Here is a 27,544-nt window from a genome sequence, read left to right as displayed (position 1 = left end):
TTTTTGTTAGCTATTCTATTTGTTATGAAATGCCATCTCATGTTGGTTTTAATTTGCATTTCCTTGATGACTAATGATGTTGAGCACATTTTCCTATCCTTACTGGCCAGCTTCATATTTCCTTTTGTGAAGTGTCTCTTTAAGTCTTCTGCCCATTTAAAAATTCAACATCTGGACATACTTACAGTTTGTTTCTGTTGACTGCCTTTTTGCCTGAGTATGGGTTACTCTTCAGTTTCTTTGCTACGCTGCTATTTTTGTGATTGGATATAGGACATTGTTGTTGCTACTCTAGATTCTGTCACATTCTTTGAAAATTACTGTTTTTTTGTGTTTTTTAGATAATTAAGTTGCCTGAATCTAACTGTAGACTTTGTCTGCATCAATGTATATATAACTGCTTGTAGCTCTTGTCTGTTCTTAGTTTACTGTTGCGTATGATGTTAGGCGAAGGGTTTATATTGTTGCCCCATTTCAGAATGAGGAAGTTTTCTTCTATTTCAACTTCACTAAGTGTTTTTGTTTTTAAATCATGAATAGATGTTGAATTTTTCAAAACTATTTTTCTGCATCTATTGAGCTGCTGATTATATAGTTTTTCTTTTTTTTAATTCATCAACATGGTCAATTACAACTGATTTTCAAGTAGAAAAATCAACCTTCTAAATGGGATAAATCCCATTTTGTTGTGAAGTATTTTTGATGAATTTGATTTACTAGTATATTTTAAGGATTTTCGAATCAGTGTTCAGGAGAGGTATTCATCTGTAGTTTCCTTTTCTTGGAAAAAGATGATTGCCTATGATTTTGGTATCAGGGTAACTCTGGGTGTCATAAAACAAATTGGAAAACATTTTTTATTTCTGTATTTTCTGAAAGAGTTTATGTGTAAAACTGACATTATTTCTTCCTTAAATTTTGGTAGAATTTACTTGTGAAGCCCTGAGGGCATGGAGTTTTCTTTGTGCGAAGCTTTTAAATTATGAATGTAATTTCTTTAAAAAATATAGGATTATTAATATTTTCTGTTTCTTCTTGTGTTATTTTGGATACTATATATTTATTGGGGAACCTGTCAATTTCATCTTAGTTGTCAAATTTATTATCATATAGTTGTTAACAATATTTCTTTATTATTATTTTAATATCTGAGAATCTGTGATGGTCTCCTCTTTAATTGCTGATATTGATAAATTATTTTTTTATTTTTTTCTTGAACAGCCTTGTTAGAGGCTTATGACTTTTATTAATCTTTCTAAAAATATCAATTTTTGTCTTTATGCATTCTTCCCATTGTTTGGTTTTCCTTTGACCATTTTTTACTGTTCTCTTTACTATTTGTTTCCTTCTATGTCTTTTAGGTTTACTTTGTTCTTTTTTCAAAACGTGAATTGAAAGGGAATATATGGCTTTGAAAAAGCAATAGAAAGATTTGCATTAGGGCATGCTAAGAAATTTTATGTTGAACAGATTTCTTTTCTTTTGTTTTTGAAACGGAGTCTTGCTCTGTCGCCCAGTCTGGAGTGCAGTGACCCGATCTCAGCTCACTGCAAGCTCCACCTCCCAGGTTTACGCCATTCACTTGCCTCAGCCTCCCGAGTAGCTGGGACTACAGGCGCCGGCCACCTGGCCCGGCTAGTTTTTTGTATTTTTTAATAGAGACAGGGTTTCACCATGTTAGCCAGGATGGTCTCGATCTCCTCACCTCGTGATCCGCCCGTCTTGGCCTCCCAAAGTGCCGGGATTACAGGCTTGAGCCACTGCGCCCGGCCTTGTTGAACAGATTTCTTAATCATCTTATTTTTGTTATCAAGAGATTTTAAAGTGACATGATCTTTGCTGTAAATTTAATTTTAGATAATTACATACAATGGGCATGAAGACTGCAGGCAGCATAAAGAAATCACAAGGCAGAAAATTCTTGCTCTCTACTTGTCAGGCCAAACTCCTATTAATAGCACTGTAATTTGAAGGTGAAAGTATAGTTATGTATTCCAGGCAATTGTACTGTATTGGTCCATTTACTCATAACCTTTGAATGATCAGCCATTATATGTGAAATTTTGTCTGCACCATTTGACATATTGATCATATATGTCAATTATGAAACATTTCCTCATGATACATTTCTCTTAAAATATATTTCTCCAATTATCTGACATCAAAATGATGTATGGCATGCTCAAAAAGCTTATATTTTGTGACCCTTCTTTTCTGTTTATACTGATCTATTTTGTGTTTTTCCAACTATAATGTAAACTTGTAAGCAAGCATGGTCTTGTGTGTGTGTGTTTTTTTTTCTTCAGCTTATAATAGGCCTCCATAAATATTTATTTATTTTCAATATATTTTAAAAATGTTTCTCAGCATTTAAAACATTTATAATTCATCTTTTTAGTATCCAAAGAACAGAAAGAACTTGGTTTTAAAAGTTAATGGATCATAAAATATTACACTTAAAAACAAACATGAAGCCACTGAAATTTTATTAGTCCTTTTTTTCACTTCAATTTCCCAACAGAGGTTTAGAAATCAACCACAGTTTAGAAATCTGTATTCATGTTAAAAGTAAACCACAAGAAATACAATTAGAAAAATGATAATTGTTGCAGTTGGATGTTGGGTAAAGTGATTATACTATTGTGTCCACTTTGGAATATATTTGAAAAGTTTTATGGGGCAAAGTTAAAAAATACCTATTATGAGCTCATGTATGGAAACTCAAGGAGTTGGAAAAATTGTGTCTTGTCATTGAGATTTCCTGTTTACAAAAATATTTCTGAACACAGGTGAATCTAGAGGGCCTACAGAATATATAATTTGTAGAGGGAGCTCTCTTAAGGAAAAATAACACAAAATGATGTTTGCAAAATTTGTTGAGAAAAGGAACACTGGCCCAGCGCAGTGGCTCACACCCGTAATCCCAACACTTTGGGAGGCCGAGGTGGGTGGATCACCTGAGGTCAGGAGTTCAAACCAGCCTGGCTAACATGGTGAAACCCCATCTCTACTAAAAATACAAAGTTAGCTGGATGTGGTGGCGTGCGCCAGTAATCCTAGCTACTCGGGAGGCTGAGGCAGGAGAATCACTTGGACCCAGGAAGTGGAGGTTGCAGTGAGCTGAGATCATGCCATTGCACTCCAGCCTGCGTGTCCGAGCAAAACTCCAAAAAAAAAAAAAAAAAAAGAATATTGATCTAGGACAAAAGAAGAGATCACTTTAAATTATTTAGAGAATAATAAAATATTAATGAACTGTCTTTTAATAAATTTTTTTATGGTAGTCTTTGACTTCATTCTCTTTGGCTCTTCATGTCACAATGACTTTGTAATACTATTTTCTATAGATGGAATAAATAATTTGGTTTTATTTTTGAAATGTTTGATCAATTATGTTGTTGATAGTTTAGAAAAGTTTCTTTAAGATCATAATTCATTATTGGTAATATCTGCAAATTTAGGATTGCTTTACTTATTTAAATATTTATTTGAATCTCATTTTGCTTTCTATTTTCATTTTTAATCCTTATGCAACCACCAAGCCTACCTCTAAATAACAAATAAGAAATAATGTTTAACTTCATAAACAGATATCCTGTTATTCTACAGGAATATTTTTAGAACCTGAAGTTTGGGTCTTAGTAAGTCATAACTGTTGGCTATTTGTGACCCACTCTGTAGTGTGGTATGATTTGAGGACAAGTCTATACTCCCCACTTTCTATACAATTTTAGTGAAGTCACATGTAACTGCTTTGCACATCTGCCAACACACTGGTTCTGCTTATTATTTCTGCATGACAAATCGTGCAATTTCTTTCATTTCTAGTTCCCTTCTCTACAAAGTGGGGATTTTGAAGCCCTTGCTCTGACTATTCCCAAGAATTGCTATGAGAATGAGTGCCATACTCTAGGTGATGGCACTCAATTATAAAGTGGAATCCAAATGTTATTCTTTTCATGCTTGTTATAATTGTCATCTTCCTCACAGGACTGTGATCATCTGATTGGCTATGAGATTATTTTTTTTTTTTTTTTTTTTTTTTGAGACGGAGTCTCGCTCTGTCGCCCAGGCTGGAGTGCAGTGGCCGGATCTCAGCTCACTGCAAGCTCCGCCTCCCGGTTTACGCCATTCTCTCGCCTCAGCCTCCCGAGTAGCTGGGACTACAGGCGCCCGCCACCTCGCCCGGCTATTTTTTGTAGTTTTTAGTAGAGACGGGGTTTCACTGTGTTAGCCAGGATGGTCTCGATCTCCTGACCTCGTGATCCGCCCGTCTCGCCTCCCAAAGTGCTGGGATTACAGGCTTGAGCCACCGCGCCGGCCGGCTATGAGATTATTTATTACTGGTAAAACTGACTTGTTCTTTTGCTCTCTGTCCCAAACCTTCAGTATATTCTCTCTATATTCCTGTCCTATGTTTTGAAATTATATGGTCAACTTTTTAACTTTCAAGTGGAAGACTCACATCCTCAAATAATTGTCTGTTTATTCATTCAACAGTATGAATGCAAGTTTATTTAATACCAGGTGTTGTGCGAGGCTCTTGGAATTCCAGTGATAAGTAAAAGATAAAGTTCCCACTCTCTTGAGCTTACATGTATAACAGGGAGTAGGAATTAATCAAATAATACTAAAAACAAAGTAAACTAAGGAAAGGGCTATGAAGGAAAGGAACAAGGTGCTCAAACTCATTTGATCTGGAGAGGAAGACTTTCCTACCACAAGCCCCTTGCCTTGTCATCCAAAGGATGCATTGGAGATAAGTTAGAGGGGAGCTGGCTTGTGCAACGAATCTATTATCGCTCACTTTCAGATAAATATGCTCCTCAAGCTTACTTGAGGTTCTAATTCTAAAGTTTTAAGATGTTCCTTTACTGTGCCCTCTTTCCAACAGCAGGTCTCTTCAAATCTATAAGATTTTAAAATCCTTTCCTGGGTCACAATGAACAGGTCAGAGTTTATTATGCTCTGAGTATTTCAATGATTAAAAAAAATTATCCCAGGCAAAGAGCATGGTGGAAATGTCTTTGTATCACTAAAATTCTGGAAAAAAATTTTATTTGATTGCAACATGCTTATTAGTAAGGCAGTTACTGAGGCAGGGAATATTTCAGTTTCTCGAAACACTTTGTAAGAGAGCAAACATTTTAGTCTAGTTCAAGACATTTATAATTTTAATAAACTGAATTATTTAAAACACAAATATAACTGGAAGGACTGTGCCTTTCACCCTTGCTCCAGGGTATAGACTTGTTCTGGACCGCGAGACGGTGCATAATTCTGTTGCTACCATCTGCTATGGATAATGGTGTGAGAGGTGCTTTGCCTAAGGATTTGATGTGCTAAAGAAAATTCTCTTTTCAAAGCTCTGGCTGTTCGTGCTGCTGAGAATAAAGACATGGAGTAGATGGGCCTTAATTGAGCAGAACAATTTAACAAGTGCTAGGGTATGCTGAGGGAGACACAGAATCTAGTTTGGAGTAAGGGTTGGGTAGAAAATCAAACTGCTTTGCATACAGAAACATGGAGAATTTTGTTGTAAAACCCCTGGCACAGAGGAAGGAGGAAGAGGAGTGGATTCTCAGCAACCTGTTAGGGGACCCTAGGCATAAGGAAAAAAGTTTTGGGAAATTCCCTCTTCAGAGGAAAGGGCATTACATTTCAATGAACAGAAATTTCTGTTATCTGTTTGAACTTGTTTTCTACTCTGGATTGTCCTTAAAGCTTTGCTCTTCACAAATTTTATACAACATTTGGATTGAATTTGTAATGTAAGGGTTGAAAATAAAGGAGTGGGGTCCAGTGTGAGGCAGTGTGGGGCAGAGTAGACTGGAGAGAAAAAGGTGCAAGGTGGGCTATGGCAGGATGACTCACGATTTAGGAGAAGATGTTAAGAGAAAGTCCCCCTCTTCCAAAAACAGCTGTGCTTTTCAAACTGCAGTACCTGGGTTACCTGCCTCCGAATTTCCTGTGGCACTTGGGAATCTACAGCATCCTGAGCTCTACCTCCGACCTTCTCAGAATATTTGCCCTGTACACACTTCCTGGGACAGTCTTCAGAAAATGGAATTTGAGAACTGAGGCCCTAGGGAAGGTTAATCCTTAGGTGGTGTTAAAAGAAAAACCTCAGACAAATTAAACTTAGCAGAGTTTAACTGGGCGAAGAACTACTGGCAAATCAGGCAGCCTCCTGTGCCAGAGTGTGCTCAGAGAGAGTCCAGCTTGTGGAAAGGGACTTATGGAGAGAAAAAGGAAAGTGATGTACAAAAATTGAAGAGAGGTACAGAAACAGTTGGATTGGTTACAGCTCAGTGTTTGCCTTATTTTGAATAGGATTTGAACAGTTGGCCACCTTTGATTGCTCAAAACTTGGTGATTGGCACAAGAGTAGGTTATAGTCTGTTTGCACATCCATTTAGGTTACAGTTCACTGTGTACAGAGAAACGGCTGAACTTAAAATGTGTAAGGAGACAGCTTTCAGCTTGATTTAACAGTAACACTGGTGTGTGTTGGGAGGTAGGGAGGTAGGGGCTCTTTCTTCTCTCAGTCTGCCTTTTTCCACAACAGTTCTGAGGAATAAGCTTGTAATATATTTGTGCAACTGCTTCTTCCTGTAATTCTAAGCAGGAACAAGCAGTAAACTAATTTTCAGATTTCAGAAAAGTCCACCAGCGCAGGCAGAGCCTTCCTTTTGTTTCCTGACAAATAGTTTGTTGACACTGGAAACAAAAGATGTGTTTTCTGGCACTGTTTTTGCGCTGTCTGAGAACAAGCTGCTCTGTGGAAGTGTTCAGTTTCTACTATTTCAAAGTCCAGTGGGTGGCATTTACATGGGTTTTAAACAACCTTTAGTTATTAATATTGGTGTTATTATCGATAATTATTCATGATAGTAATGCTTAGTGAGTATCTGGGTATACAGGGCTAAATTATTACAAAGAAAGAAAGAAAGAAAAGAGGAAGGAAGGAAGGAAGGAAGAGAGAGAGAGAGGGTATAGGGGAAACTGCCACTTTTAAGCCCTCAGATCTCATGAGAACTCCCTCACTATCATGAGAACAACATGGGAGAAACTGCCCCTATTATGCAATCATCTCCCACCAGGTCCCTCCCTTGACATGTGGGAATTATAATTTGAGGTGAGATTTGGGTGGGGACACAGAGCCAAACCGTATCTTTCTGCCCTGGCCCCTCCCAAATCTCATGTGCTTTTCACATTTCAAAACACAATCATGCCTACTAACAGTCCCCCGAAGTCTTAACTCATTCTAACATTAACCCAAAAGTCCAAGTCGAAAGTCTCATCTGATACAAGGCAAGTCCCTTCCACTTGTGAGCTTGTAAAATAAAAAATGAGTTAGTTACTTCCAAGATACAATAGGGGTACAGGCATTGGATAAATGTAATTGTTCCAAATGGGAGAAATTGGCCAAAACAAAGTGGCCACTGGCCCCATACAAGTCTGAAACTTGGCAGGGCAGTCATTAAACCTGAAAGCTCCCAAATCTCCTTTGACTCTACATCTCACATCTATGGCACACTGATACAAGAAGTATGCTCCCACAGCCTTGCACAGCTCCACCCCTGCAGCTTTGCAGGGTACAGCCCCCATGGCTGATTTCAAGGGCTGGCATTGAGTGCTTGCTGCTTTTCCAGGCGTGTGGTGCAAGCTGTCAGTGGAGCTTCCACTTTGGGGTCTGGAGGATGGTGACCCTCTTATCACAGCTGTACTAAGCAGTACCCCAGTGGGAACTCTGTGTGGGGCCTCCAGCCCCACATTTCCTTTCCACACTGCCGTAGCAGAGATTCTCTATGAAGGCTTCACCTCTGCTGCAGACTTCTGCCTGGACGTCCAGGCATTTCTCTACATCCTCTGAAATCTAGGTGGAGGTTCTCAAACCTCAATTCTTGTCTTCTGTGCATCTGCAGGCCCAACACCATGTGGAAGCCACCAAGGCTTGGGACTTGCACCCTCTGAAGCCATGGTCTGAGCTGTATGTTGGCCCCCTTTAGCCACAGTTGGAGCTGGAGCAGCTGAGACATAGGGTGCCAAGTCCAGAAACTGCACAGAGCAGCAGGACCCTGTACCCAGCCCATGAGACCATTTTTCTCTTTTAGGCCTCCGGGCCTGTGATGGGAGGGGCTGCCATGAAGATCTCTGGCATGCCTTGGAGACATTTTCTTCATTGTCTTGGCTATTAATATTTGGCCCTTGGTTACTTAAGCAAATTTCTGCAGCTGGGTTGAATTCTTCCCCAGAAAATGGGCTTCTCTTTTCTACCACATGATCAGGCTGCAAATTTTCCAAACTTTTATGCTCTGCTTCCCTGATAAGTAAAAGTTCCAGTTTCAGATAATATCTTGGTGAATGCATATGACTGACTGCTTTCAGAGTCAGTCAGATTACATCTTGGATGCTTTACTGCTTAGGAATCTCTTCTGCTAGATACCCTAAATCATCTCTCTCAAGTTCACAATTCCACAGATCGCTAGGGCAGGGATGAAATGCCACATGTCTCTCCAGTTTCCAATAACTTCCTCATTTCCATCTGAGACCAACTCAGCCTGGAATTCATTGTCCACATTACTATCAGCATTTTGATCAAAACTGTTCAACAAGTGTCTAGGAAGTTCAGAACTTTCCCACATATTCCTGTCTTCTTCTGAGCCCTCCAAACTGTCCAACATCTACCAGTTACCTAGTTCCAAAGTTGCTTCCACATTTTCAGTTTTTCTTTATAGCAGTGCCCCACTCTACTGGTATCAATTTTCTGTATTAGTCCGTTCTCACACAGCTATAGAGATATTACTGGAGACTGGGTAATTTATGAAGAAAAGAGGTTTAATTGTCTCACAGTTCTGGATATCTGGGGAAGACTCAGGAAACTTACAATCATGTTGGAAGGGGAAGCAAAGCACATCTTACATGGTGGCAGGAGAGAGAGAGAGAGAGTTCGGGAAACTGCCACTTTTAAACCATCAGCTTTTGTGAGAACTCATTATCATGAGAATGGCATGGAAGGAACCACCCTCATGATCCAGTCATCTCCCACCAGGTCCCCTCTCCAACACATGGGGATTATAATTAGAGAGAGATTTGGGTGGGGACACAGAGCCAAACCATATCAATAAGTAAACATTGAATAAAAAATGAATGATAAGTGATTTTCAAGGTGGTAGGTTGTGGTTATGGCCTTGGCACCAGCTCTTGTAAATACAGAAGAAACACTTGGCCTTATTGAAGGAGTTGGTTAGTTTCTTTCATAGGCATTTCTGAGAATTTAATAAAACAATGGATTATCTCCCCAGAAAAAAAACACATGTACTCATTAAAACACCTTTGCCTGCAGATCCTTATGAAAATTTCTTTTCACCTCTAAAGTTTGGACCAAGTCTCTTTTTTGTTTCTAGTCATGGAAGAATTACTATTTGCTTTCACCCTCCACATCTCCATCTCATATTTGTTTGTGAAAGAATTTTTAAGGAACAAGTCACATTTTTCCCCCTCATAGTGTGGGTGCATGAGCTCAGGGCTTAAAACTCCTTTTGTGTTAAATATTGAGTGGAGTATCTTAAAACCCTTCTTTGTAGTTTTCAAATTCACCAAAGATCTACTTCTTTCATGGAGTTAGTTTCCACATGGAATTATCTGTAAACACCAATGGCCCATATTTCTTGTTTTCCACCCCGCCCCCCAACCACTGCTGTTCATTAAACCAATCTTCTCACAAATACTTTTTGGTTTCTTCACTTGTACGCATACCCTTGTCTTTCATTTTTTTCGATTTCTTTATCTCTTTCAAATCTGTTCAAAGTATATATTTTTTAAAGAAGACTTCCATCCTCCTTACAGCCTACAGTTAATTTCCTACTACACACAGTTGATGATTAAATGATTTTTAAATTTCTCTTTCATCACTTTTTTTGAATTGGTTATGTAAAGTGGTCTTTTATCTCTCCCTTGATACTCTAAGATTTTCAAAGGAAAAGTTATATGCTCTTCTTTTGCTTTATCTTTTCTCCATATTATTAGTATGAATTTAATGTTTCTAATGTATTTCAGCACATAGAAAATGATGTAATATTACCTTGTAGGTAATGAGGTTAAGATACCTTCAAGAGGTTTACAATATTTTATTTGAGATAAGAGATTTAATGAAGCTCAGTGATATCATAATGCATCACTGAGTGTTAAAATGATAAGCCCCAGGGCTGAAATTTAGACATAAGCCTCTAGTTTTGCTGTTGTCTTTTCTGATGGTGGGTGTGTGTGCTATATCAGTCATAAAATAATTTGAATATCACCTCTAGTATAAGAAAAGAGAAGAAAGATGCTCCTTCTTTTTTACTTTTTGCAAGAGAAACCTGGATCCAGGGAATACAGAGCAGGCTGCATTTGACATTATTGACCCTTCTTGAATGGTTTACATGCAATTACTTTAGCTGACTAAACTCAAATTTAGTATTTGAGTTGGGAGTTGAGTTTGGTCTTTGGTCTTTGGGACTATCATTTCTGAAATTAGTGTCCTGTATATCCATATGGTGTCCCATATAAGAAGTATACTACTGCCCCAAAGCTTATTCATATAGAGAATAAGAATGAACATTTGTGGTATTTTGTAAAATAAGGCATTTTCCTGGGCATCATAAGTCAATTGCATTTACTTTCTTTGGATGTGACAAAGTTAGAAATTAATGATTAATGCTTTCAACTCTAACCCATCCATATTCTTCTAGTTTCTGGGACAAACATTATCATAAATGTTGTACAAAATCAAAGCAGATGGGTTAAAATTTACATTTTTATTTCAGGCTTGATGATTGGAAATGTCATTATATAGGCACACATTTTGTTTTTTATTTTAAAAGAAAAATCAATATTAGCTGTCATTTCTTTTTCCCCAAATAGAGGATAGTTGTGAAACAAAAAAAGTGCCCTGAGATTGAATACTTATATGAACTTTGTCATATTCTTCGTAAACTGCTTGTGAGGAATTGCATACTTTAGATTACCAGACTTAGGGAAGTGGATTCAGACTATAACAAGATTCTTTTATAAATAGTCACCTCCCCCAGTGAAGAAAGCACAACTTAGTTCACCTTACTTCCCCTCTAAATAAATTCCTTCAAAATTTCCCACTTATGATGACTATAAGGGTGAACAACAGCAACACAAAACTTGATCAAATGACCCAGGCAAAGGATTTCTATGTGACTACAAGTCCTACCTCTGATACTTAATTTAACATTGTCACTTTATCACACATTTTTTACGTGTGTGCAGCCCTGATATGCTTGTATTTTAAAGGACAGAAAAGTCAATTTCATTTTTGATATTTACATTCATATGAAAGTGTTCTCTTTGGGGAAAGAGAGAGAGGTCAGATTGGAATCTGTGATCTAAGGCCAATTAACATTAGAAACTGTGCTGCAACTGGCCCATAGCAGATAAGCCTTCTCCCATAAACACTTTATACTGCAAGCTATGTAGCAAGCTCAAATAAAAGATTACATAAAACACAGGCATTATCTAAAGTTCAATGTTCAGTATAAACCAGAAGACTATATAAAATGCCCACATTGAAGTACAATGTATTAATGTTTCATCAACAAGTATTTATTTAACAGCTCCACAGGGCATGTGGCCAGTGCTTCATGCCACAGATAGGTGAAGTTATCAGACTCTGTCCTTATGCTGAGGAGGTCTGTAGCCTCAAGTGTACACAAAGAATAATCTAAAAAAGAATTTTAAATGCAGCGCTAGCTTTTGTATTGCTACATATCAAAACAGAGGAGTAGTCACTAAATATTGTAGGATTCTGAGCAGGCAAGTTTTAGTATTGCCAGTATAAGTAGTGATAGGAGTGTGAATTAAGCTAGAACAGAGAGCTGATATAGGGAAGATAAAGTTGAAGAAATGGCTTGTGTCCAGATGGTGGAAGGCCTGAATTTCCAAGTTAATAGGGGTTTTATTCCATAAGCAAAATATCCCTTATTTATGTGTATGTGGTGAGACGATAAATCTAGTGGTGGTGATGTGAGCAAGGTGGAGAGACTGAGATAAATGCATGTAAAGCTTGTAGCAACAGTGCCTGCCTCCTTTTATGTGATCGGTAAATAGAAGTTGTTAATGTTAAAGAGAACAGGCAGTAAAATATTTCCATAATCCAAGAGGCGATGTTGAATTATACAAGGGTTATAGTGAGGGAAATGGAAAGGAAGGAATGAATAACAAAATAATTGCAAGCATTATTTTTTTTTTGTTTGTCCTTATCATTCCATGTGAGTGGGAGTGGCAGGGGTAACTTCCTGGGAGCCAAGGGGGATACTGAGCTGAAGAAGGTTTTGGGGAAAGGGAGGGAAATGATTACCTTGACAGGAAGAACACTCACAGAGATTTTCTTGGTAATGTTGTGGAAACACAGGTAGATGCAGGTGAGTCATACAGAACCATAATAGTTCAAGGGGCATGAATCAAGCCTTTCATTTAGATACCATAAATGACTAAATGTGATTATGAGTGTGCCCTGCAAACTGAAAGTGTTTTGCCAATGTGGGTGACACCGATGACTGCCAAGTCACATTCATGAGGACAATAGGTGGTTTTACCCATTATAACATGTGTAACTGTGATGAAAACATGAAAGACACTGCTAACCCTGAGCTCCCACAGGGAAATCATCCTAGCTTAATTTCCTCATGATTGGTCAGGCCGAGTTGATTGACCTAGTTTCCTTTCTGCGTTTTCTGGAAAGATGTATTTTTTTTTTCTCCTGGAACTAGTCTTAAGAGTTTATTTTTTCAGGATCTGTCTATAGTACTTGAAGGCTGACAGCCTTGGTCTTAAGGAGACATTACAAAAAGAAGTCCTATGTTAACTTTTGTAAATCCTAGCCAGCAGTTGCTGGGCATGAGTTTTCTCTTTAAAAAATGTAAGAGAAAATTATCTTCATCTGATGAGAAGTACGAGTTACCTAGGAACCTACTTTGTACATGTCACTGAGGCACAATAAGATTCTATTAGATGAAATGACAAAACCTTAATCGAGGTACCACATCTATTTACATATTGATTTCCCTAGATTTTGATTGATAGTTAAGATATTTATCTTATGTAAATGTTGGTATTCATTTATACTTTTTTTTTTAAGGTTAACTGCTTTTTTCATAAAATAAAGTATGTACAGCTAATCACAGGACAGTTCTCCTTTGCCTTTTTGGATTAGTAAAATGGCCTACTGCCACCTGGTGGCAGCATGTCCTAGTCAAGAACAGCAGGCAGGACAGAAGAGTCACTTGGGACGAAACTGTTAATACAAACAAAGAAATAAGGTCATGCTCACATATTTACATATTCACATGCTCACATATTCACCTCAAATCCAACATGCCTAAAACAAAATTGATAATATCTGCCTTCAATTAATTATCTTAAAATCTCTACTATTTATTGAGCATGAATGTGTCGAGATATCAAGCACTTTACATGCGTCATTCTTCTTAATCTCAAAACAAGGCTATAAGGAAATTTTTATTATTCTCACTTACAAATGAGGAGATTGAGTCATAGAGAGGTTAAATAACTTCGTAATGAGCTGCTGTCACTCTTAACTGTTATTATACTCTGCCTTCTGACATGTTACAGGGCATACTGTCCTTTAGTCACTCAGATTTGAAATCCTGATGTCACATCATCTCTTCCATCTGTTTCGCTGCTCATTCATAATCACTTGTTTCATATTCCTTTGGGATTTTTCCTGTATCTATCAATTCTAAGTGCCAAAGTTTCTAGACCAGACATTTACAACATGTAAATTTTTGTAGCATGTTCCTGATTGACCTCTTTTAATTTTTATATTTAAATACATTTTAAAGTAATCTACAACTACATCTTATCGTAAACAATACAAATTATAGAGAAGAATGCAGAGTAAAAAGTGAAACTCCTCTGTCATTACTTTCATAATCTCTCACTAATCTCCAGGTAAGTAAGCACATATAATTTTTAGTTTGTGGATTTTTTTTTTTTTTTTCGAGATGGAGTCTCGCTGTGTCGCCCAGGCAATGGCACGATCTCGGCTCACTGCAACCTCCACCTTCTGGGTTCAGGCGATTCTCCTGCCTCAGCCTCCCAAGTAACTGAGACTACAGGCGTATGCCACCACACCTGGCTATTTTTGTGTTTTTAGTAGAGATGGGGTTTCACCATGTTAGCCATGATGGTCTCGATCTCCTGACCTTATGATCTGCCCACCTCGGCCTCCCAAAGTGCTGGGATTACAGACATGAGCCACCATGCCTGGCCAGTTTGTTGATATTTTAAAATATAAATAAACCTGTAACACTCCTAATGTTTGTAATTTACCTTTTTATATACAACAATGTCCTACAGATCTTTCTGTGTTAGTGTTATATAATTTACATACAGTAGACACTTGATAATATTTACATAATTTTAGACTTAAATTACATGCTCTTTTCGTCTATAACAGAAATTATATTTTTTGTTTTTATCTAATTGAAGTATTTGTTTCTTCCAGGATTTCTTTTCATATGATGAGTCTAATCTTCTTCTTGATTATTGTTAATAAAGATATCTTTCACAGCATGGTATGTCAATAAAGATTATTTCTTTAAATATCAATAAACTGTGTGTGTATGAGTATGTGTGGTATTATTTTACTGGATACTTTTTTGCATGTAAGTGCCAAACTCAAACATTCTCAGCTGCCTTGTACAGATTTCTAATTGGTTTCCTATTTTTATACCTCAATAGTTCTCAAACTTTAATGTGCATTAGATTCAGCTGGGGGACTTAATAAACCCCAGATTGCTGGGCCAACCCCCAGAGTTTATGATTCAGTAGGTATGAAGAGATACCCAAGAATTTCCGTTTCTAACAAGTATTAGCCTAAAGCTATCTCCTTGCATATTTTAAGTTCAGCTTAAAGGTTTCTCCTATCGTTAGCATAGTAAACGATAACCTTACTGGATGTATGAGCAGACAGTAACCTACTCTTGTGCCAACCATTGAGTTTGGCCAATCAAAGGGGGCCGACTCTTCAAACCTTGTTCACAATAAAGCAAACACTAAGCTGTAACCAATCCGGCTGTTTCTGCCCCTCACTTCTGTTTTTTTTTTTGTTAGTCACTTTCCTTTTGCTGTCCATAAATCTTCCACCAAGTGGCTGCACTGTACTCTCTGAGCATACTCTAGCTCGGGAGGCTGCCTAATTCGTGAATCATTCTTTGCTCAGTTAAAGTCTGTTACATTTAATTTGTCTAAGGTTTTTCTTTTAACACAAGTTTCCATGTGATACGGATGCTCCTGATCCAGGGACGGCAGTTGGAGGATCACTGATCCGTATGACTCTTTTGTGATGCTTTATACTTCTGGGATATCTTGAGCCCTTCTCAACACTCTCTGTTTACTGCACTCTCTGTTTACAACACTCTCTGTAGCTTAAAGAGAGAGCTGAAAATGGCTGTGGTGAACATCCAGGCCTAGGGTGTGTGTGCCCTTCCAGAATGGTGCCAGCAGAGGCTCTAAAAGGCAGACTTGACCAGAATGGCAGTCCTGCCAATGGTTCAAACCTCAAAATTAAGAAACAATTTTCATAGATGCAAAGGGTGGAACAAGCTGTTGTTTGTCCATCAGTCTCTACAGCAGCATGTGCTCTAGAGACTGCAGTCCGCAGCAATTGCATCACCTTTGAGTATGAAGGATGATGTTATAAATGCCAATACATGCAGAAAACATTTTTTAATTTATATTCTTCACTTCCTGATCAGAACTCAGCTAAGCAAAATTCTAGGAATTAAGTGAATTGATGCATTCAGTCAAATATTATATTTATTTCATGGTTACTATGGATTCAATTGTAGTGTGATTTGCCCTGTAAAGTGATTGTACCAATCTATTATACAAAAGTCCGAAATTGTTGAAACAAAGAAGGACTAAAAAATTTTGCTATAGGGTTTTTCTACAAATGTAGTAAAATTGCTTTATCTTTAACCATTTGATTTATAAAAACTGCCTGTTTATATATATACTGGACAGAGGAAACACATCATTTATAGACTTGATTAGCCAAAATACAAATGTAACATGTGTACATAAAACTTATGTAGTGGAGTATTTGGTTTTAAGAATGATATATAGGAGATATAATAATAATTCCGGGGAACTTAATCTGCTAGATACATTGTAATTCTTGCAAAGGCTTACATATTTATATTTTGTTTAAACATTTTATTTTTGAACCATCATCCCTTTATTTTTTCAAATAAAAACATACTTAGAAGTAAATTAAATATATTTTCTAAATACATGCATTAAAATTTATGTACCCCAACTTTCAAATGCTGTGTTACGTTTCTGAACATATATGCATTACTATCACCTCTAGAAAGTTATTGAAACTATTAAATTGCCTGGATGGTTGAAGATTAGAAACATTATAGTCTATTAATAGGACAACGCCATTCTGAGTGATCTTTGGAATATGATACTTTATATACTAATTCAGCTTTACAACCTGAAGGTAGAAACCAATTATATGGGACAAAAACTGCTTTGATGTATTATTTCTTCTCTAAGACACTGTTAAAATGCTCAAATCTTACTAGTTTAAAATAAGAAATGAGGACCAAAATACGTGGTGTTCTTTATCCTAAATTCCCTTTGCCTGGTGCAAAAATAGTGGTTCATGTTTTATCTGAGTGTTCCCAAGCCATCCTCTTCACATTACACTTCGAGGTACCACGGTGTGCGAAAAAGAAGTCTGGCTCAATTTCAGACTCAACCATCAGCTCTCCATGTGGTCTCAAGTTAATAAACTTTCCTGGGCCTGAGTTTCCTCATCTGTAAACTGAGAGCATGTGAGAGTGCTCGTAAAACATTATTTGAAAAGACTGGAGAGCAAGCATGAGTGAGTAGTGTTCATTGAAGGGTTTGTCCCAGTAACTAACTGGAGAGTGTTCATGCCTTTCATTCTGTGAGCTAGCAAAGATGGAGGGAAATGAACTAATGAAAGACATATTTAGATGAATAGGTTGCGTAAACATTTTAGTGTTGATGCGTAATCAATGCACTTTGAATCAGGAAAATGCATTGAGTTGATCAAGATATTTCATCCATGTTGCTTCTTTGCTTGAAATATTTCAGTGAAAAAGTATTGCCAGTTCTGGAAATAGTTAAAAGAATATGTGAGTACTTTATTAGCTTTCACTAAACATGCATGTAGTCATAAAAATTATGTACAGTTTTCTAATGTGTTTTCTTAAACTGTATACAAATGCTATTACAATAGTATGTATCATTCTTTTCATTCTTTAACTTACTTTCATCCTTGAACAATTTATTTTTAAAAATTTAATTTATTTTATGAGAGATGGAATCTCTCTGTGTCACCCAGGCTGAAGTGCAGTGGCTATTCACAGGTGCAATCATAGTGCACTACAGCCTTGAACTCCTGGGCTCTAGCGATCCTCCTGCCTCAGTCTCCTGAGTTGCTGTGACTATAGGTGCATACCACCATGCCCAGTTATTGTTTTAATTTCTATATAGTATTCCATTTTATATCGATAACTAAGTTTATCTTTTCTCCTATGATGGACAGTTAGGTTGTTTCCAAATTTTCAATGCTAGAACTCTTTAATGGATGTTCTTGTAGTGTATCTTCTTGAGCTCATACAGCATGTAGTCTAGAAGTGAAATTGAGTAGTACACAAATACTCAGCTTTATCAGATAGTGCCAAATTGCTCTCTAAATTATTTGTACCAAATTGTATTACCACTAGTACTGTATAAAAGCTCTTGTTTCACATTTTCCTCAATACCTAATAATGTGAGCATTTTAAATTGTAATGTGAAAGTCTAACATAATATTTCATTGTGGTTTTATATGTAATATTCCTAACATCAGCACGTGTAGAGGCCATGTTCCTGTCATTTTTATTAATTATTTGGGGTTTCTTTTTATGTGAACTGCCCAATTATATCCAGGCATCTTTATATCCTATGCCAGTTTTTCTACTGTGTTGTCTTTCTCTTATTGATTATAGGTCTCAACATAACGTGAATACTAATCCTATTTTGGGTTATATACTTTGCAATTATTTTCTCCAGGTTTTTGGCTTATATTCAAATTTTATTTCATGGTGACCTTGTTGGTGTAGAAGATTTTAACTGTGATGTAATAAATATTATCAATCTTTTCCCTAAGGTTTTTATGTCTTTTTGTTTTTGTCTTGCCTAAGAAAACTTCCCTAGTCCAATGTCCTCAGGAAGTTTTGAAGTTTGCGTTTTACAGTAGGCCTTTAATCTATGTGAAATTATGGTGTATGCTGTTGGTAGCATCAGTTTTTTTCCCATATGGATTATTAGTGGTACCAGTGTTATTTATTGAATCATCCATCCTTTCATCACTAATTTGTATATTTAGGTCTCAGTTTTTTACTGAGTTCAAGTCAGTAAAAAACTTGTATGTTCAAGTATTCTATTGACTAGTTTCTGCAATAATCAAAAACATGCATTTCTGTTTTTCTGTGAATTCATTACATGTCCACTTTGGAATGTTTCCATGACTTGCATGGTTTCGGTTGCATAAACAATAGTCCATGGACATCGATTTGCTCCTGATACTGACTCAATGCAGAGTCACTAGTATAGTCTACCAAATGTTTCCAATTTTCTACCTTCTGGGAAATGGTGGGATTGGCTCTTTCTACTCTCTTTATATTTAGGCATGACTATGAGACTTATTGCCAGTGGGTTCATTCCTGAGTAGAATCTTTAAATAGAAGCTCTAGGAACCAACCTGTGATTCGCCATGTTTTCCAATCCTGGCTCAGCAATCATGGAAGCATGGAGATAGAAACTCCCTGAGTGAGACTGACATCAAGCAGAGCTCCAGATGACCTTCAATACCTTAATAGACCTGGAACTGAGTGAAACCAGTTGTCTTAAACCACTGAGATTTTTGGAGTTGTTCATTACTCCAAGATGATCTGGCATATCCTGACGGATACAGTTAATGTCTGTAATTTACAATTTGATAATTGGGGAAATGATAAATGAACACCCTGCATTTGTTAGAAGGTAATATTTATATGTTAATGTCTCTCTTTTCAATTCCTTCCCCCAAATGCCTTTCAATGTGTCATTCTTAGGGCACTCATATTCTCTAATACCCATGACCTGTCAATCAAATTCAAGTTAAATTTTGATAGCACACATTTTTTTTTTTTCTTTTTTCTCCCAGCCTGTATTTCTTCCCTCAAGCCTGCATTTCTTCTCTTGGAGTGTTTACATTTTTAAAGAAGTTACCTGAAAAGATCAATGTTTTACCTAAAATCTTTAATGATGATGATCATCTTTATGGCCCTACAGTGAGGGGTCATTTGTGAAAAGCAAGAATTCTCAGCTTCCTCTTATTAGAACAATTGATTTCTACTAACGTGATATACATATGACAGTGGCTTTGATATTAATGATCCATAATTCCTTGTTGATGATGATTGCATTCACAAACTTGTGTGTTCAGTATCTGACTTTTATATTTCTGGAATGGTAAAGATAAGAGAGGAAAAGATAAGAAGTGGAGGTGTTACTAAAAGGATATTTCCTGGACAGACGTATCTTTTTCAGATAATCTCTCCACTGCTTAAATATTCCTTTATATTAATAAATTCCTTCTAGATATGCAAAATCATCTCATCTTATGGCAGGGTTGGACAGTGGTGGAGGTGGGAAAAGAAAGGAACTAATATCCAGAGAACTACATTTTTAATCCGTCATACTTTAACATAAAGTACATGAATCCTTTGGTTGGAATATTTGCCTCCTAACAGCTAGGAGGTGTTAGGGGAGGCAGTGGACGGTTGGATGGAGATGATGAGTCATTTTAGAGCCTGGGATGTGGCACACATACGTGGCAGGCAGACAGTGGAGCTTTGGCTTTGATAGAGGGAAGTCTCAGGACCTCTCAGAACATAGCTGTGAGAAGGGATGTGGTAGTGGGCATAGTCAAATTCCTGCTTTGTAGTTAAGAAAAAATAAATGCTGGTGTGGGTTACAGGCATTCTGAAAAATCATCTCACGTGTCAGAAGCTACCACTTATACCTGTAATAGTTTCACTAAAGAATGCCAAACATTTCTGATATTAGAATACTATCTTGCCAGGCTTTTTCCTCTTTAAAAAATGAATGTTAATTGGTTAATTAACATTTACGTGTCTCTCTTTTTAGGTGGTTCTTTGGAGCAATCAGAAGATCAGATGCAGAGAAACAACTGTTATATGCAGAAAATAAGACGAGTGCCTTTCTAATCAGAGAAAGTGAAAGCCAAAAAGGAGAATTCTCTCTTTCAGGTATGGGTATTGTTTTGTGTCATTCAATATGAGCTTGAGGGTCTGCAGTCATGAACTTTCTGTGTGAACATGGACATGATAATTTAAAATTTGCCTTATTTTTTATCTTTACAGTAGCACCAAAATTAATACTAAACTACTGAAGAGTAATATAAAAATTAGCCAGAAGATACTGTCTATGGCTAGAAGTCTCTATAAACAGTTTGTACTGGAAACTTTGATTTGACCTGAACTCTGGCCAGGCTGAGTGTATTTGGTACACATTATCCTTCTCCACACCTGGTAGTTCCAAATATCAGGGCAGATGGGTTGGAGCTGGAGAGAATCAGGGGCAGTGGTTTTGAGGCAGGTGTTGCAGAGTTTCCATAATTCAGGTCCTGACTATGCTGACACTGAGTCAATGTGGTACTCCAGAACCACATGGATTCAACTTCACTACTATCTAATCTAATTCCACGGATAAGAGGTTAGAGAATGCTAGTTCTTGAAATATGATTATGTGTGATGTGTCAATTACCCGCCCCCCCCCCCCCCGCTTTTTTTTGAGACGGAGTGTCGCTCTGTCACCAGGCTGGAGTACAGTAGCACGATCTCGGCTCACTGCAACCTCCACCTCCCAGGTTCAAATAATTCTTCTGCATCAGGCTCCCAAATAGCTGAGACTACAGGCGCGCACCACTACACCCAGCTAATTTTTGTATTTTTAGTTGGGACGCGGGTTTCACCATGTTGGCCAGGATGGTCTCGCTCTCTTGACCTCGTGATCCACCCCGCTCGGCCTCCAAAGTGCTGGGATTTCAGGTGTGAGTCACCATGCCTGGCCTGTCACTCACCTTTTAAATCTTGTTTATACCCAAGATGATAATCAAAATATCTAATGACTGATATGGGATGGGCATTAGCCACTCAGAACAGATGCTCCACCAGGCTGGGACTTCACACCAGTCTACATCTGTATATCCAAGTGATATAAGTGAATATTTCATATAGCATTTTTTTCTCATTATGAAAGAAACATAAAAACTTTTCTATAAGCAAACAGCTTAAAGAAGAATAATCTAGAATAAGACTTTCTAAAGATGCATTTTAAATATCGGAATACTTTTCCTGTCAGGATTTTTAAAAATTCTTGACCTATAAGTATATTTTTATGGACATATACATACATACTCAGACCCCCATACACAGAAAACCAAATTTTTGTTTTGAAAAATAGTGTTCTGAAAATGAATTTTCAGAGAGATTCTGCATCAAACATTAGCTTGTAAATAATGAAATACGTGTGTGTTTTGTAAACAAAATTGAGCAAAAAGGAATTTGAAAGAAAGAGACTTTATTTCAGTGAAGTTTGCAGACCCAGAAGATGCAGCCTTCCGTGTAAAACAAAGGTGCATTCCAGACAACAAAGGGAGGACTATGGTTTCATAAAAAAGTTACCACCCAGGTTCCCAGTCAGGTTCATTTATGCAAATGAGGGATTAAAACTTGCTTAGTTCTGAGTGGTTAATACAGCTGACCCTTGATTGATTGTTAAAGTTGAGTTGGTTGATAACAGCTGAGTCCTGATTGGCCAAGGCAGGTAAGTTCTGAAAGTCCCAAAGTTAAAGACGTGTGGATTTTCAGGAAACTCAGAGTATGTGTGTGACCTCTATCAGCAAATGGACCCTTGGTTCTATTTTAAATTTAGGACCAGTTAGCCACTTGGGATCCATCTTGAAGGACTGACTCTTTCAGGTTAACTTTTGTTAATAGTGTATATATCTATAAATCTATGTATGTATAGATAAATATACACACATATGTATACACACATATGTATATACATATGTGTGAGCATGCATGTATGCATGTATGTGTATAACATGGATCCAGGCTCCATTTTTCTTTTCTTTTTTTTTTTCAGACAGAGTCTCGCTCTGTCACCCAGGCTGGAGTGCAGTGGTGCCTTGTCGGCTCACTGCAACCTCCGACTTCTGGGTTCAAGCAGTTCTCCTGCCTCAGCCTCCCCAGTAGCTGGGAATACAGGCATATGCCACCACATCAGGCTAATTTTTGTATTTTTAGTAGGAACGGGGTTTTGCCCTATTAGCCAAGATGGTCTGGATCTTCTGACCTTGTGATCCACCCTCCCTGGCCTCCCAAAGTTCTGGGATTACAGGCATGAGCCACCACGCCCGACCCAAGCTCCATATTTCTTATTTCTGTCTTGCAGTATCTTGTGAACATTTTTGCATGCCCTTTAATATTCTTCTACTCTATTACTTTTAGAAGTTGCATGGGTATATCATCATTTATTTGACTTATTTTATATTTCATACATTTTAATTATTTTGCTGCTATAAAATATGATACGGTGGACATCCTTACCGATAAATATTTGAATATTTGAATATTTTTGTGGTAATATATTCAGAGGAAGAAAAATCTTTTTGAAATCTTTATGCTTAATAAGAAGACTTATAAGAGAATTCCTTGTTTAAATATATCCCTGTTTGTTTGTCTTTGGCAATACGTATCAAATTAGGTGGCAGTTATTTAGTCAAAAGCTAGATCAAATGTTTTTAGATTAGCATTAAAAATACAGAAGAATGAGGCTGGATGTGGTGGCTCATGCCTGTAATCCCAGCACTTTGGGAGGCTGAGATAGGTGGATCACTTCAGGCTAGGAATTCGAGACTAGCCTCGCCAATATGGCGAAACCCTGTCTCTACCAAAAATAGAAAAATTAATGGAGAATGGTGGTGCACACCTGTAATCCCAGGTACTAGGGAGGCTGAGGCACGAGAATTGCTTGAACCTGGGAGGTGGAGATTGCAGTGAGCAGAGGTCATGCAATTGTACTCCATCCTGGGTGACAGAGTGAGATTCTGTCTCAAAAAACAAACAAACAACAACAACAACAAAATGATATTTTCATGAGGAAAACAAACTCAAAGCAGAATTACCTGAATTATGTCTTTGAATAATGTCCAGGCTACAGTGACTGTTCAGAATACTCTCTAAGTAGAATATTATGGAACAAAACAGCTTTATAGGCTTAGAACAAAATTACAAGGATATTGGCTGTTCTGTGCTGTGAATACTCTAGAGCTTGCTTATGGATTTAGGAAGCTCTGCAGGCCTTGCTTAGAAACCAGCATATCATTATAAGTTTCTTTTCAATGAAGTCAAACAATTTAGTATTTTAAACAAATTATCTGATTGCTGTATATTCACTGGGGGACAAAGTAAATGCATACCATTATGATCTACTGAAAGGAAATTTTTCTTATTAGCCAGAGGGAAGTCTTTACAGGAGAAAAATGGAAAGAAAAAGGGCTTTCAATATATCCACATTAAAACAAACAAACGAACAACCCAATTGCTGACTGCTGATTATCAGTAAGGATCTTCAGATATACCACTCATAGATTTATTTCTTAGTGTGGTTGTCTTCTTAATCAGTCTGAATTGATGGTCTTCAATTTTGCTGACTGCTTTGCTGCTAAAGGAAGGCAAATAATATCCCTTTTCTATCTCTTTCTTTCCCACATGGGTTTCCTTAGAAGTATTGTCTTTATTCCTTGAGCAACAATGGCTTGGAGCTGTCAGAGAAGACCTTCATGGGGGTGCATGATTTATTGATGCTGAGTGGGCTGAGAAGTAGCAGCCCAAGGTTGGGTGGGTGCTAATTGGGTTGTTGTGATCCCCTCATGGCTGTCTGCTCTTGTGAGGTCTGAGTAGATCTGAAAGGAGTGTTAGGGCCACGACACCTCTCATAACGGCAAGACACTAATTAGCTGTGAATTACAGCAGTGCTTTTGGATATTACATATTATATGTGGTAGCCAGAGAATCTGTCTTCATTAGATGCATGACAGATAGTTTTAGTGACCCTACTCTTATTTGTCATTGGCAGTGAATTGTTTTTCTGATGAAAAATACCAAATTCTAACTGCATGTCAACTGGTTTGGCTATTTCTTGATTTCAATCAATTACTTTAAAGGAAACTATTATTGTTATTACCATTAATATTAATTTGCTGGTTGGTATCCTATAAGCAATAGTATTATTCATTGTTTAAAGTACACTTTAAAGAAAATGCACTTTATGGTCTAAAATTGAGCTGCAGCTGAGTTCTTCAGAGGAGATTCTGCATTGAATACTGTGATTTTACTTGAGGCAACTATGCACGTAAAAGCCTGCAGAGTACTAGAGCTTTCAGATTTTTCATCAGTGAAACCCATTCAGCACCAAGTAATAATATATTGAAGATAATTGAAAAACAACTACATTGAGGACATAAGGCAAAAGAGCTCATTAATAATATTCAGGGTGGTGCATCTAGGAGTTGACATTTACTTATACCTTTGTTTATTTCTTCAATGGCGTTCAGTATGCCCACTGTGTGCCAGGCCCTCTGGTAAGTGAAAGGCAGCCAAGAGCAGCAAGGCACAGTCCCTGAACTCAGTCTAGAGAAGAGCTACAATACAGTTATTTTGTTGTGAGACAAGAGAGGGCAGGGGCCAAGTCTCTGAGGGAAGTCAGGGAAGGTATCAATTTGTGTTATAAGGCAGCTGTGTATAAATGATTATTTCTGGCAAAGACAAATGCACAGAGTTGTGAGTTTTTCTGGTGTTTTGTGGAGTAGTTGGAAGAGTGGAGGACTGTGCAGGTGTGTGGGTGCATGTGGGCAGTGGATGAAGGCGAGGAGGAATGGTAGAAAATAAGCATGGAAAGGAAAGTTGGAGCTAGACTGTTCACCACCTTATACATCACTCTGAGGAATTTAGACCTTGTTCTACAGAGTAAAGTTTTAGGCAGAAAGTAATTGGTGTAATCTGTCTGTTGGATATTACCTTTGATGTCGAAAATGGATGAGAGATTTATAGGCAATAGCCTGTCAGGAAACGAGAGGAACACACACAGTGGAATCACTAGTTGCTGTTTGAAATTATAGGTGCAAGATGAGCAGAGTCCATCAGCATTCTGAAGAGAGAAGCAACTGACCCCAAGCTCAGCTGGCTGCACTGTCTCTGCTGTAGCAGACGGTATGCCCAGAAGCATAGGGCCCCTCTGTTGCTCTTTATTTTTTATGGACAAGTATGGGAGTCGCCCAGCGACTGGGGATAAAGACTGCTTTGGTGCTAAGCAGTCTGAGTTTAGTTATCAGTTATTTGCAAGGTTCTTTGGAAAGCCCAGCACCTATGGGCTTCAAGTGCTGTGGGAAATGGCAGCTCCTTTTGCTCAGAAGAGGAAATCACTTGGCCTGTGGGAAGCTGAGTTCAGGTGCAGTCCCTCTGGGGTGACAGTGGGACAGGACTAGTGAACCCTTTGCTTTGCAATCCAGAAAGAGTTCCTAGGGTTCTTTTCTACAGTCTCCTTTCTCTATAAATGAGAGCCTGAACCAGGACAGAGTTATGAGGAATGAAGAGAAAAGAATAGAGGTGAGAAATATCTAGAAGATACATAGGACAGGAACTGGTGACTAATCAGAAATGGGGCAAAATAAGGGAGAATGAGATTCTAGAATGGATGTCAAATCTCTGACATGAGGGATTAGGGGATAGTGGTGCCTTTGGCCAAATGAGGTGTTTAGGAGGGGATGATTTACAGAGAGAGGGGAGGGAACCAAGGGAAATAATCTCAGAGGTGCTTGAGACACATATGAGTGAACATACAAGTAGCCATTCTCTTTTTTTGGTTTGTTTGTTTTTGGTGAGGGAGACTTGTTTGTAGTGATTTTGAGCAGAGTACTTTCTATGATAAAATTTCCTCACAGTGAACTCGGAGTTCCCATGGAGTGTGCAGGACTTTTATAATAGAAGTTTGTGATCACTGTAAAGTCAGTTCTTGAGAATATAATAGGCCTCTCTAGTGACATAATTTAATTGAAAAATAAGCATATTAGAATTTTTAGAACCAAATAAATGTTTTGCTCTTCAAAGTAATTGACTACCATTGTTCAAAGTATTGCACAAATGGTAGAATTGCCTTTTTAGAAAGACCACTACTTTATGTGATAATTATTTGATATCCCTTAGCTGGGATAATTATGTGTTCATTAAGGGCAGCCTTGATATTTGAAAGTAGGCAGAATAATCCAAAGCAACTTTCTGAATAATATGGATGATTAACTTGAATGATACTGTGGACTTGTAACTTTGTAAGTATTTCTGCATGCCTTGTGATTAATTCTAAAGGCAATTCAAAAAGTAATGAGAACAGTAACAGCTTCCTTAGGAAAATTGTGTCTCCTTTCCTGTGGACCTTGTATATCCTTCATGTTGAACTTACAAATTAAAAGACTTATTTAAATTTGAGAGGCTTTTTCACTGTAGGTAAAAGTGTGCATCTCAAACTAGATTTTAAACTCCTTGAGTAGAAGAACATGTTTTTATTGCTTCTATTTCATGTTTCTTCTCTATCTTCGTAGTTTACAGTAGAGTTGTGTAAAATCAGTAGCCACAGAAACATCTCTTTACATTGTAGTCTACAAGGGGCAGAGATAATCAAGGTCATTGTCACTGCCTTAAACCTTAGAAGTCTAGGCCATGTAAGATCACAAATAATCCTCCTATCTGTTGTGTTTCAGACTTATTTTAGAAAGAAAGTTTCACATGTTGACAGGTCAGTTTCTTCCAGGTAATAAGACTTTTGTAGAGGAAACACACTCAGAAAGACATATCACTTGTTAGTGTGACCCTCTATGTCTCTCCCAGGCACAGAGTTCAGTCCTAAACTCACTTTATACAGACTCTTCAGCTGCCACGATTCCATTCAAACTTTTGAGATCTTCAGACTCATTCTAATGTGACTCAGTCCAATCACAAAATGTTCTAAATTTCATCATCAGTTCCTTGAGCCATTCATTCATTCTTCATTTAAAATTAATGCGAACATTGTGGCCACTAGCGTTTGTCAGCAATTCTATTACCATTAACTACAGATGTAAATACAATTGTATGTCCCAAGCAGAGACACGTATTAAATGACTGGAAAAACAAAAAATATTGCTGCTTGAATTTATTATGTACTGAAACTTCTATGGATTCTGGGAGCATTTTGATATTGGTTAAAGATGTTTTGCTTTTTAAAAAGTGCACATGCTGCAGAAAGAGACTGTTATGTTAATAACTCCAGTATCTCATATAAAATGTATTAAATTTTAAACATGTTGGTGCCATCTTAG

General features: G+C 37.5%; 1 protein-coding gene across 4 annotated transcripts in view; it reads left to right on the top strand.

Annotated features, from left to right (window-relative positions):
* FRK (fyn related Src family tyrosine kinase) overlaps positions 1 to 27,544 on the top strand; it is a 120,069-nt gene that overhangs the window by 44,653 nt on the left and 47,872 nt on the right. For all 4 annotated transcript variants that reach the window (XM_033234353.1, XM_033234352.1, XM_033234355.1 and 1 more), the window contains one exon: positions 20,251 to 20,372. In XM_033234353.1, coding sequence (XP_033090244.1) covers positions 20,251 to 20,372 — 122 coding nt within the window. The remainder of the gene's footprint in view (positions 1 to 20,250; positions 20,373 to 27,544) is intronic.

This window comes from Trachypithecus francoisi, unplaced genomic scaffold (assembly GCF_009764315.1).
Source record: "Trachypithecus francoisi isolate TF-2019V2 unplaced genomic scaffold, Tfra_2.0 Lachesis_group15, whole genome shotgun sequence".
NCBI lineage: Eukaryota > Metazoa > Chordata > Mammalia > Primates > Cercopithecidae > Trachypithecus > Trachypithecus francoisi.
This window is presented reverse-complemented; position numbering and strand designations above follow the sequence as displayed.